The sequence below is a fragment of the Lutra lutra genome, chromosome 7, assembly GCF_902655055.1.
Source record: "Lutra lutra chromosome 7, mLutLut1.2, whole genome shotgun sequence".
In the NCBI taxonomy this organism is placed as follows: Eukaryota; Metazoa; Chordata; class Mammalia; order Carnivora; family Mustelidae; genus Lutra; species Lutra lutra.
In genome coordinates, this window is record NC_062284.1 from 138,389,685 (window position 1) to 138,401,794 (window position 12,110).

The 12,110-nt window shown below is 52.6% G+C and overlaps 1 protein-coding gene across 1 annotated transcript in view; it reads right to left on the reverse strand.

The window, feature by feature from the left end:
* The window catches only part of SYNE3 (spectrin repeat containing nuclear envelope family member 3), an 86,364-nt gene that overhangs the window by 38,899 nt on the left and 35,355 nt on the right, over positions 1-12,110 (reverse strand). The window contains exons 3-4 of the mRNA XM_047736453.1: positions 3,730-3,902; positions 2,554-2,863 (exon numbers count right to left, since the gene is read on the reverse strand). Coding sequence (XP_047592409.1) covers positions 2,554-2,863; positions 3,730-3,902 — 483 coding nt within the window. The remainder of the gene's footprint in view (positions 1-2,553; positions 2,864-3,729; positions 3,903-12,110) is intronic.

A 12,110-nucleotide genomic window follows, 5' to 3' on the forward strand; every position in this document is an offset into this window, starting at 1 on the left:
GGAGTAGAGCCTAGCTGGAGCGTCACCTAGAACCTTCTGGGTCTTTCTAGAGGGACAGTGGGGACTGCCACATGGGTGTTTTTTTGTTTTGTTTTGAAGTCTGCACAACAGGCCTAGGCAAACCTGCTCTATCTACAACAGAGAAGGCTGGAAGGACCTGGTGAGGCCAAAGACATGAAGAGACTTAGAAAAGACAGACATCGCCAAGAAGAATCGTGCTTTCTATGATCTTTCGGATCCAGTGAGGGGGAGGGCCCCCGGAGTGACCATGAGGATCTCTGAGGTGATCATTTCCACACGTGGACTGGTACTCACCCAGGGTCCCTGGCACACCCCCTCCACACACACGCACACATGCATACACACACAAAACACACCCCCCCCCCACGCCTAACGACGTTCCATTTCCTGTCCTCTGCCTGCTGCGGAGGCTGTCTGCTGATTGACAGCAGCACCTGTTTCCTGTAAAGTCACAACCAGGAGGCCCCAGGGGCTGGTGCCTTCTCTGCCGGGGCCCCAGGGGCAGACCTGGAGAGTCACTGCCCTTGCTGCTCGGGACTTGGGGAGGGCCAACTGGCCTCACATATGAGAACCAGGCTCCCTGCCTGCCTGGCCCGCCCGTCCATTCTGTCCCCGGCACAGCTGCCCCACCACCTCCTGTCCCTTCCCTCCGGGGCCTTGGGAATTGTGTGCATCTAGGCTGAAGGGCAGGGCTCTCATTCACTCTGTAAACAGCTCCTGGCACCCGCTGTGTCCCAGGCTGCATTGTGGTAGTGGTCGTGGTCCCTATTTACTCTCACTGCTATTGCAAGCAGAGCAGAGGTGTCCTTCCTGCTGGGAGGACGCCTGCCGGTTTGCAAAGGGCTCACCTGTAACTCCTTCAGTCCTCAGCCCGGCTGCTTGTAGGGTGAGCTGCCCCAAGCCACGCAGCTGGGAAGCAGCAGAGCCTGGAGGGAACCCAGGTTCCTTCCCAAGTATTCGGGGACGGGAGTTCTGTTCTTGCTACGGTTTTCCAGGATTCCTGTCCGTTATAGGACTGCTGTCCTTAAATTGTGATCAGAAGGAACCCAGCAATATGGCAGGCTAGAAAACCTGAATACCTCCCCAGGACCGACAGCCCCAAACGCCACATACAATTTAACAAAGCGTTGTTTAAACGCAGGCCTGTGTGTGCACACACCAAGGGAGGAGACATCACGTGGACCCCAAGCAAAGACTGTAGATTGCTAAACCCACGGGTATGCTTGAGGTTAGTGCAAAGGCTGGAAGAGGAAGTAGGACTTTTGGGCCCAGAGGAAGCGGAGGCAAATGCCAAATGTCAGAACCCTTAAGGGTGAACCAGAAAAATCTCCCCATACGCAAAATACAAGAAAGAAGTCTGGGTTTCCTCTTGGGCTCTGGGATAAAAATAAAACCAAACAAATATAAAACAAACAAACAAAAAACAATCACCTTTCAGAGTATGGAGCCAGGAGCCTCTCGCATAATTTTGGCTTGGGGTTCAAGTTTGGAAACAGGAACTCCCCAGCGAACACACTGACATGAACAGAGGAATCACGCAGGTGAATTCCCGGGGGAGCCTGGCTGAGGCAAACACAGGCCACTTAGGGGTCAGGCCCCAGCCACGGGGGTTCTGCAGACAGAGTCCCGCTTGGGGCGAGCTCACAGCTCAAAACTACGAAGTCCCCAAGGAAATGATCTGCCCTCTCAGGAGACCCAATGGACAGCAGCGTCAGGCTCTGGAACCTCAGCTACCTGAACAGCGTGATGGTGACTGCAAACTGTATGTACTGAGAACGCTGACAGATAGAGCCCGGATCCGGAAGGAGGGCAACATTTACACAATGACAGAAAGAACAGTGGAGATCATAAAACAAAATTACAATTTCTTTTAAAAATACTAATTGAAATTGGTAATTCAATGAACTGGTTAAAAATTAAGAATAAAATAAATAAATAAATAAATAAATAAATAAAATAAAAATCAAGAATATATGGGCCCATTGGACCCTGCTCGGTGGGGTGTCTGCTTGACATTCTCTTTCTCTCCCTCTGCCCCAAGAGCATGCTTGCGTGCTCTCAATCAATCAATCAATCAATCAAATCTGTACTAAAAAGAGGGCAAGGATATAACGATGTGTGGGGATGGGGACAAAGAATGGGCAGAAGGATTGAGAGGGAAGGTCAGGAGAGCAGAGGAGGGAGGGCTGGAGGGTGGCAGAAGGGAGGGGGGATGGGGGAAAGGAGAGAAGGTGGGCAGAGGGCAGCATCACTGGCGATCAGTCCGTGCACAGGCGGGTGGGGGGCAGGAGAGTCAACAGCAGATCAGGTAGTTTAGTGAGGGAAAGGACAGACAGGGAGTGGGTAGGAGCAGGGGCGGGTCGCTGCAGGGCGGGGCCAGCAGATGAGTGGGTGTTGGGGGGCTGCACCGCAGTGAGTACATGAGGGGACGTCCAGGATTGGACGTGCAGGGAGCGAGTGCTTAGCTGTGTGGGTAAAGGGCAGGGGTGAATGACACAGGGGCGAAGCTGGAGCCCGCCACACCTCACACACCTGGGCTTTGGCCTTCACCGCACTGTACTCGGCCTTCATCCTCTTCTGGGCATCTTCGTCCACGCTGGGGTCCCCGATTCTGCTGAACAGGGAGCCCGCCTCCTCCAGCAGCCGGTCCAGGAGCACGGCCTGGTTGCCCACGTTGTGCAGCAGCACCTGGGCATGGCTCAGCTGCCACTGCTTCTCCTTCAGGCCCACCTGCAGCTCTGCGGGGGCCTCCAGCGCCACTGTCATCTTCTGGAACCAGCGGTAGAACTCATCTCGAGCCAGCAGGTACTCGCTCCAGTGGAGCCACACCCACTCGATGCGGCTGCGGACAGAGCGGCGTGAGGCTGTGAACTGCCATATCCAATACCGTCCAGAGTGCGGGAGTATCTGGGGGCTTGTACCCGGCTCTGGGGAGGCAGCGCACTGGGGGCCTGCATGTGGGTTCAGAGGGGCCACGAACTGGCTGCATCTCCCTGACTCCTCACCCGCCTTAGTTTCCCCATCTGTAACATGGATATGGTCTCATCTATCCAGCATCTATCCAACATCGAACTACTTTGGAATTCTAAGTGAAGGGGCTTGCAAAGCCGACAGCACTGGGCCAAGTCACCCCAGCCACTCACGTCTGGTTTCATAAAGATGGAGCGGATGCTGTTAGCTCCCATGTACCGGGGGCCTACTGTGCCTTGCCCTTGACCTTTGTTACCCTTTTCCCTCTTCTCAACCACCTTCAAGGATCACTTGATTACACCCTTATCCCGGGGAGGAGCCTGGCACTCAGAGAGGTCAAGTAACTTTCCCAAGACCACACAGCAAGTCACCAGCAGAACAAGGGGCAATCTCAGGTCTGTCTAATCCCTCATCCCTCATTGGCTCCCAGGTCTAGGCGGACAATCTAGGCTAAATTGCTATCAAGTTAATTTTTACTCTGCCATTCTGCTAAAGGATGAACACTCGGCAAGTCTGCTAAGAACTAACTGTTGGCGAAACACGACCGGCTCCGCTGTCTATTATCATCATTAAGCTTGATTATAATTAGAAAGAGGTAGGCAGCGCTGGCCAAAATCCCCAGAGAACGCCCTGTTCCCAGCAATCCCAGGACTGGAGAAATGTCCCCTGGGCAGAGGACCCCAGGACAGTGCAGTAGTGGACAAGGAGGGTCCCCAGCAGGGTCCCCAGCCACCCTACCTGTGACAGTGAATCATGTAGGTGACCGTCTCCTCCCACTGGGCTTTGATATCCTTCAGCTGGGCCAGGATTGGGGGCTTCTGGTCCTCATGGCAGCACGCCAGGAGGGTTTCAGCCACCCGCAGCACAAGATCCACCTTCACACGCCCCTCTGGCTCCAACTGGCACAGTTTCTGTCATGGACACAAAAGCCAGTTTCCAGGGGGTGAGACAAAGAAAGTACAAGTGGACAGAACCTTGGCAAGACACTGGCATGATGGCAAGACCCAGGCCTTGGAGGTCAGCGGGGCTGGGTTCTCACCGTAGCCCCTGCCTCCTTCTCCCGTGACTGTGGGCAGCCAGCTAGTGGCCCTGAGGTCGGAAGCAGGGAGCCACGGAGCTGACTGCGCCCCCGCAGAGCTGTTGGATGGCGTAACTTCCTTCCCTTTCCCACTTGGCCATTTCCAGCTGTGTGAGCTCAGACGAGCTTCATTAGCGCCCGGGAACCCAGGACTTGGTTTTCTCATTTGTAAAATGGGGTCATTTATAGTAACTAGCTCCCAAATTTTTCTTTCATTGTTGTTTTTTAGTATAAAATGAGAAAATGCAAGGTCCATGTCATGGTGTATTGGGCCGTGAGAATCTGTCTCTCAGGTCTACTGGCAGGGGTGGGCTTGACCCAGGGCCTCTCAGCTGCTCCCTCCAGGGACCAAGCAGGAACATCAAGGCAAGCTCCTCTGATGGGTGACTGGTCCGGGAGGCCCCGTGGCCTGACCAGGCTCCCTTAGAATCACACCACAGTCCCAGACACTCCCTGATCCCCTGGATTGGGGGTCGGACCTCCATCAGACTGACCTTGCCCCTCCCAGCCTGATGGGGCTCCCAACTCATTTTCTCTCATAAATGTTTCCCTATCAAACATACTGAGATTTAAAAAAATTTTTTATTTAAATTCAATTTAATTACCATATAATGTATTATTATTAGTTTCAGAAGTAGAGTTTAGTGATTTGTCAGTTGCAAAGAACACCCAGGGCTCATTCCATCACGTGCCTTCCTTAATGCCCATCACCCAGTTACCCAGCCCCCTACCCCCCGCAGCAACCCTCAGTTTGTTTCCTATGATTAAGAGTCTCTCATGGTTTGTCTCCCTCTCTGATTTCATCTTATTTTATTTTTCCTTCCTTTCCCCTATGTTCACCTGTTTTGTTTCTTAAATTCCACATATGAGTGAAATCATGTGGTATTTGTCTTTCTGTGACTTATTTTGCTTAGCCTAATATCCTCTAGTTCCATCCATAATGTTGCAAATGGCAAGGTTTCATTTCCTTTGATGGCTGCATAGTATTCCATTGAATATATATACCACATCTTCTTTATCCATCCATCTCTCCATGGACATCTGGGCTCTTTCCATAGTTTGGCTATTGTGGACATTGCTGCTATAAACACTGGGGGGCACGTGCCCCTTTGGATCATTATGTTTGTATCTTTTGGATAAATACCTAGTAGTGCAATTGCTGGGTCATAGGGTAGCTCTGTTTTTGACTTTTTGAGGAACCTCCATGCTGTTTTCCAGAGTGGCTGCACCAGCTTGCATTCTCACCAACAGTGTAGGAGGGTTCCCCTTTCTCCACATCCTTGCCAGCATCTGTCGTTTCCTGACTTGTTAATTTTAGCCATTCTAACTGGTGTGAGGTGGTATCTCACTGTGGTTTTGATCTGTATTTCCCTGATACTGTGATGTTGAGCACATGGTTTTTTTCATGTGTCTGTTGGCCATTTGCATGTCTTCTTTGGAGAATTGTCTGGGGAAGTCTGCTGGCCATTTCTGGACTGGATTTTTTTTTTTGAATGTTGAGTTTGATAAGTTCTTTTTAGATTTTGGATATTAGCCCTTTTTCTGATAAGACATTTGCAAATATCTTCTGCTATTCTGTAGGCTGCCTTCTAGTCTTGCTGACTATTTCCTTTGCTGTGCAGAAGGTTTTTATCTTGATGAAGTCCCAATAGTTCAGTTTTGCCTTTGTTTCTCTTGCCTTTGGAGACATGTCTAGCAAGAAGTTACTGTGGCTGAGGTCGAAGAGGTTGCTGCCTGTGTTCTGCTCTTGAATTTTGATGGATTCCTGTCTCACATTGAGGTCCTTCATCCATTTTGAGTTATTTTTGTGGGTGGTGTAAGGAAATGGTCCAGTTTCATTCTTTTGCATGTGGCTCTCCAATTTTCCCAACACCATTTGTTGAAAACACTGTCTTTTTTCCATTGGACATTCTTCCCTGCTTTGTTGAAGATGAGTTGACCACAGACTTGAGGGTCCATTTCTGGGCTCTCTATTCTGTTCCACTGATATTTGTGTCTATTTTTGTGCCAGTGTCATACTGTCTTGATGATGACAACTTTGTGATAGAGCTTGAAGTCCAGAACTGTGATGCCGCCAACTTTGGTTTCTTTTTCAACATCACTTTCACTCTTTGGGGTCTTTCTGATTCCATACACATTGTAGGATTGTCTGTTCCAGCTCTGTGAAAAATTTCAATAGTATTTTGGTAGGGATTGCATTGTACATGTAGATTGCTTTGGGTAGCACAGACATTTTAACGTTTGTTCTTCCAGTCCATGAGCATGGAATGTTTTTCTACTTCTTTGTGTCTCCCTCCATTTCTTTCGTGAGTGTTCTATAGTTTTCAGAGTATAGACCCTTTACCTCTTTGGTTAGGTTTATTCCTAGGTATCTTATGTTTTTTTTTTTTTTTTTTTTTTATCTTATGGTTTTTGATGTAGTTGTAAATGGGGTCGATTCCCTGATTTCTGTTTCTTCTGCTTCATTGTGAGTATATAGAAATGCAGCTGACTTGTGTGCACCGATTCTATATCCCATGACTTTGCTGAACTCCTGTAGCAGTTCTAGCAATTTTTTGCTGGAGGCTTTCAGGTTTTCTACATAGAGAATCATGTGGGCTGCTAAGACAGACAGAGTGATTTCTTCTTTGCCAATTTGGGTGCCTTTTGTTTCTTTCTGCTCTCTGATGCTGAGGCCAGGACTCCCAGTACTAAACCATCTTGAGCTTTTATCTCACCTTGACCTTGGCCTCTTGGAGGACCCAGACTAACACACCATGTGTAGCAATTAGCATGCCTTTGATTAATAGCAGGTTGTCTCCTTATTGACTGGCATTATTTACTTCTTTGGCCATTAAAGTGTGGTCTCTGTAATAAAAGTACAACTGGATTCCAATTCCAAAGCCACTCCCTCCTACCTGCATGACTTTCATCACAGTACTTAAGACTCTCCAGGCCTGTAAAATGTGAGCCTGACGCCATTCAGGGTCATGGTCACACTCCCTGATTCAGGGAGAGCCCTGGGCACACCGTCACCTGGCCATGCTCCACTGTCAGCTACCAACTGTCCACTGTTAGCACTGACTTTTCCCACCTTTGATCCCTGTTCGGGGACAGCACATTTGCTTACCGCTCAAGATTAGTTGTCCCACCTGTCTCCCTGGTGACTGGCTGCCAGCCTTCTCGGCATGAAGTCCCAGGGCCTGGCTTTCTGGGACCCTTCTCTGTGGTGGGCACTGGGACCAGGTGAGGGAAACCAGATGCCACTTCACTGATGGCTGTGTGCCCCCAGGCAGGTCAACGGATCATTCTGGGCCTCCCTTTTACACCCTGAGATAGTGATAACAATCCCCACTTCGTCTACCTCATAGGGTTATGCCATTAATCTAAACAAATATAGTTACTTAAAGCATTGCTGGGTTAGTATACTTTGTAAAAGGTTGAGATATGATGTAGGGCCTTTTCCAACACGTAAAAATGGGCAGTGGTGTCAGCCCTTGTCACCTCCTAGGAGAATGGTTACCAATTACGGTGATGACGATGATAGGGGCCTGTCGTCCTCCCTGTATTTTCAAAGAGTGACATTAAACAAGCTCCTTTCTCAGGCTCTCTGTGGTCTGTGAGCATCGGGGTGGGTGGTACAGGCAGAGTGGAGAGCAGGGAGCTATCCCAAGAGGGGAAAAGAGGCTTTGTTTGCTTTGGGGCCTGGCCAAGCAGGGGGATACAGAAGGACCCCAAAGAACCCTACAGAGTTGCTGGGTCCCTCTCAGTATCAGGCTGTGATGTGGAAGACAAAGACACCCTAGTAGTTAGTGTGGACTAAAGATCTGGGGGCCCCTGCGGAATGTTCTGGGCTGAGGGAGATTACCCACCCCCTGCACAGACCATGTCATTCCATTCAGGAGCAGGGGTCCCGCAGTGAGGCTCAGGATGAATTTCTTGTCATCTCAGAGATCTAATTTGATGAAGGACCCGAGATTTCTGACCCCCAGTGTTGAGGAGTAGACGGAATGCCCACACCCTGAGCTCACAAGAGGGGTGCCCCGGTAATGGCAGTTTCATAGGCAACTGGGAACCCACAGAAACCTGAAGCCTTGCAGGACAGTTCTCCACAGCAGTGGGAGCGGCCTCCTCATACCTGCCCCCCAAATGAGGCTCTGTCAGAATCTGGCTCTATAAACCCATGGGGCCAGTGGCTGGGGGTAAAACGCTGAGCTCAGTCTCACCCCCAGAGAGAGAGCGCCAGCCAGGCCTGGAAAGTCCCCAGGAAACAATGGCCCCTTTCCCACAACCTAGTGTCCTGACGGTGTGACCTCCTGTAGGCCTCCGGCCCTTTGCTCTCCTGCCTCCTCTGCTCGGAGAGGTGCAGGCTGGATGGAGGGGACACGGCAGCCCTCTCAAACCTCTGCCCTTTGCAGGGGAGGGAGTCTGAGGTTTCCCTACCAAACAGGGGAGAGCTGGCCAGGCCCAAAGGCAGACAGAATGCCAGCCCCTCCTGGCCCAAAGCAGAAACATCTGTCCTCAAACCAAAATATCAACTAGTCGGGTAGTTGCCATCGGCCTGAGGCCGGGAGGTTGGGCCTAAGCTTTTAAGAAGCCGATTCCACCTTCCTTCACTGCTGTCAGGACAACGCTCTCTGGCTGGTGGGAAGCTCATTTACAGCGATCAAAGGCAAGATCCAGGAGTGCTTGGCAGGAGGCGCTGGCCAGCTGGGAAGGGGCACTCGACCTGCAGCCACAGAATGATCCTGCTTAAGGAGCCAGTGAGAGTCGCAGTCTGGTGGGGGTTGGATGTCACAAAAACCTCAGGGGAGAGGAGAACAACCAGATCAGGAAAGCTGGAGGAACAGGGTCAGTCTGGGCTTTTACCAACGCAGCCAGGATGAGACAGGAACCGTGCTGTGTACTATGCTTAGTGCTATGCTGGGCACTATGTGCAGTACTGGGTTGGGTACTGACTTGGACACTGTGCTGAGTATTATGCCAGGCACTAACTATAGTGGGTAATATACTGGGCATTGTGCTGGGCACTGTGCTGGGTAGTATGCTCAGTACTATACTGGGTACTAAGTTGGGCAGTATGGTGGGTACTGTGCTCAGTACTGTGTTGAGTACTATGCTGGGTACTATGTGTAGTACTGTGCTGGGTATTATGCCGGGCATATGCTAGGCACTGTGTTGAGTACTATGCTTGGTATTGAGTTGAGCACTGTGCTGGGTATTATGCTGGGTGCTATGCTGGGTATGATGCTAGGTACTATATTGGGTACTATTCTCAGTACTCTGCTAGGTACTGTGTTGGGTCCTGGGGTCCAGGATGAACCAATACGGCCCAGTGCTTGCAGGGTATGGTAGGGTCTGCAGCCAAGAGCACAGAGGACTGTAAATGAGCCACAGACACAACAAGGTAATGACCAGAGTTCCAAGGAGGGACGTGGGGAAACCCGAGGAGGCTTTGTGAGGAGGTGGCACTGGCGCCAGCTCTTAGTGACATGCAAGCTTCTGCGACGGGGGCTTGAGCAGAGGTAGAGGAGCACGAGGTGTTCAGGCACAGTGTGTCCGGCATTTGGAAGCCAAGTCCTAGGGAACGAAACCTGTTTCTGACCACAGCCGGTGGTCTGGAAGCCAGCCAGGAAGCAGCCCAGCAGAGGCATGGTCCCGGAGCAGGGCCATGGAGGCTGGGAACCAGAGGGCAAAGAGACGAGATGCCGGCACCCAGGGGACCGGCTCCTGGAGGCTCGGGCACGGGCAGGGAGGGTTGGCACACACCCATTCCTGCATCGAAAACACGAGAAACTACCTCACCCACTGGGCTGGCTCTGCCAGGGGGCCTGCACTTGGCCAAGGACCCCAGTAAGCCATTTGCCTCCCTGCTCCCTCCACCCCACCTCCACCCCAACAATCTTAAGCTCCAGGTGTTCCAGAAACTCTCCCGAGGCACCACGGCCATGCGGGGATTCGAACCCCAGCCTGCCAGAGCCCCAGTTTCCAGAGTAACACTCTCCAGTCTCCCTTTCCAGAAGGCTTCCACCACCCTGGGGGTCCTTGAGCTGCACGAGGGGAGAGGACCCTCCCTGCACTTCGCGGAGGGCATGCGACTCACTCCTGGCCACAGAGCTATGAGGTGTCACAGCTGGACTGGAACTTACACCCTGGCCACTCCAGCAAATGATTACCAGGAACACACATCACTGAGCTGGGGGTGGCGGGGGGACCCACAAGGGAGACCCCGAGACCCCAGAGAGAGGTCCCAGGGACTGGGTAGGTAGAAAAGTCCCTAGCAGCTCCCTTCACCAGATGGCAGGAGAGAAATGTTTTCTTTCTTATTGCGAAATTGGTTTTGAAATGTCAGAGCCCAGAATGGAGCATGCCTGAGCCATGGGAGAGCCTGCGGTGGAGCACCCAGGACACGACCCCTCCCCCTAGGCTCCAGGGGTGGGCACAGGCTCTTCCTCAGGACCACCCCCGCCTCGGCTTACCATCCCCGCCTCACACCACCAGAGGGTGATGACCTGCCGGTATACGGGTGCCAGGTCCAAAGGGATGGGTAGTACCCTGAGACAGCGGGTACATACAGGGCTGTAGTGTTCCAGGACTGAGAGCATCAGGAGCTGGGCTGCGGGTGGGGGGGGGGTTGGGGCGGTGCTTCATTTCACAAGCACACCCACACCCACACTCAGTAAAGGGTGTTCCAAGTAGAGGCAAGAGCACAGGCCAGAGGCCTGCTGAGCGGACATCTAGGCTGTCTGCCAACAGGAGAGGACGTGTGCTTGCTCGGGGTGAGGGCTGGAGCAGCTGAGGCCGGAAAGCAGGGTCGAGTAGGGAAGAGCAGACTTGGACATCAGGTGAAGTCTGGGTTTTCTTTGGTGGGCAACAGGGAGCCATGGAAGGTTTTAGAGGAGGAGAATCACATCGTAACATCAGGACACCCTGTGTGGCGTGGATTCTGGGCACACCTGTCCCCCTTTAGGTCGTGAGCCCTGGGGTAAGGTGGACCTCGCCTGCCTCCACTGCCCCAGGCCCCTGCATGGGGATGGCCAGCGACGCTTAGGACTCATGCCAGGGTTCAAGCTCTGACGAGATCAGTTTCTGGAGTTTTGGCTCCTCACTGTGTCCAGGAATCACAGGTTGCTATTGAAAAGTGGGCACAGTAAAACAGCGTTCACAGGGCTTTTGTAAAATAAACATGAAAGCGGAGAGTGCTGCCCGGAGGAACTGACAGGTGGTGAGTGAATGTCGCGCCCCTGCTCTGGTGATCTGGGAGGACGGTCATTGGTACATGCCTCCTGGTGGCAATGACAACGCTGCTGACGGGGAAGGCCGAGTCTGACACAGGAAGGGGTTCGGGATGCCAGCTCCCCTCCAGTGGGAGTCCTTCAATCCCAGACCCTCCGAATTTCCAAGCCACCATCCCCCCTGTTGCGGAAGAGACATCCAAGCCCCCCGGCTTGGTGCTCCAGGCTGTCCCCCACTGACCCCTAACCACCTCTCTGGTCCCATCCCCTGCTTCTGCCTGACACCCGGTGCTGTGCCAAAACCAGCCCCGTTAGGGCTCCGAGTGTGTGCTTCGGGCTCTGCCCACCTCCAGGCCCTTCTTACTTGTTCCCTCTGCCTGGAGACCCCTCCTCCCCAGCCTCGCCCCTGCAGTCCCCCACCCGACTACTTCCTCTGTACTGGAGCTTCAACAGTAAAGTCGCTTGTCCCCAGAGAATGCTCTTGATCTCCCAGACTGGGAGACTCAACCTCCCTGGGGTTCTCTAAGAGCCCCGTGTTCTCCACTCACTTCACTGTCCAATCGGGAAGCATTTGATCATAGGACTTAAAAGTGTCCCTGCCTTCCTGCCCTGACGGTCACTTGGTGGGGGGCTTTAACCAGCCCCGTCAAGCACTTGTTCCTGGTTGTCCTAGGAGGACACGTGGCCCGGGATGGCGAGTGCTCATGCTGCCCCAGCAAGCAGGCGACACCCCGCACTGGGAGGGGGGGGGGCCCACGCCTACCTTGCAGGAACAGGGTTGTGTTTAATCAGGTGTGTGGCAAGGGACTGTGTCAGGAGCAACCTGA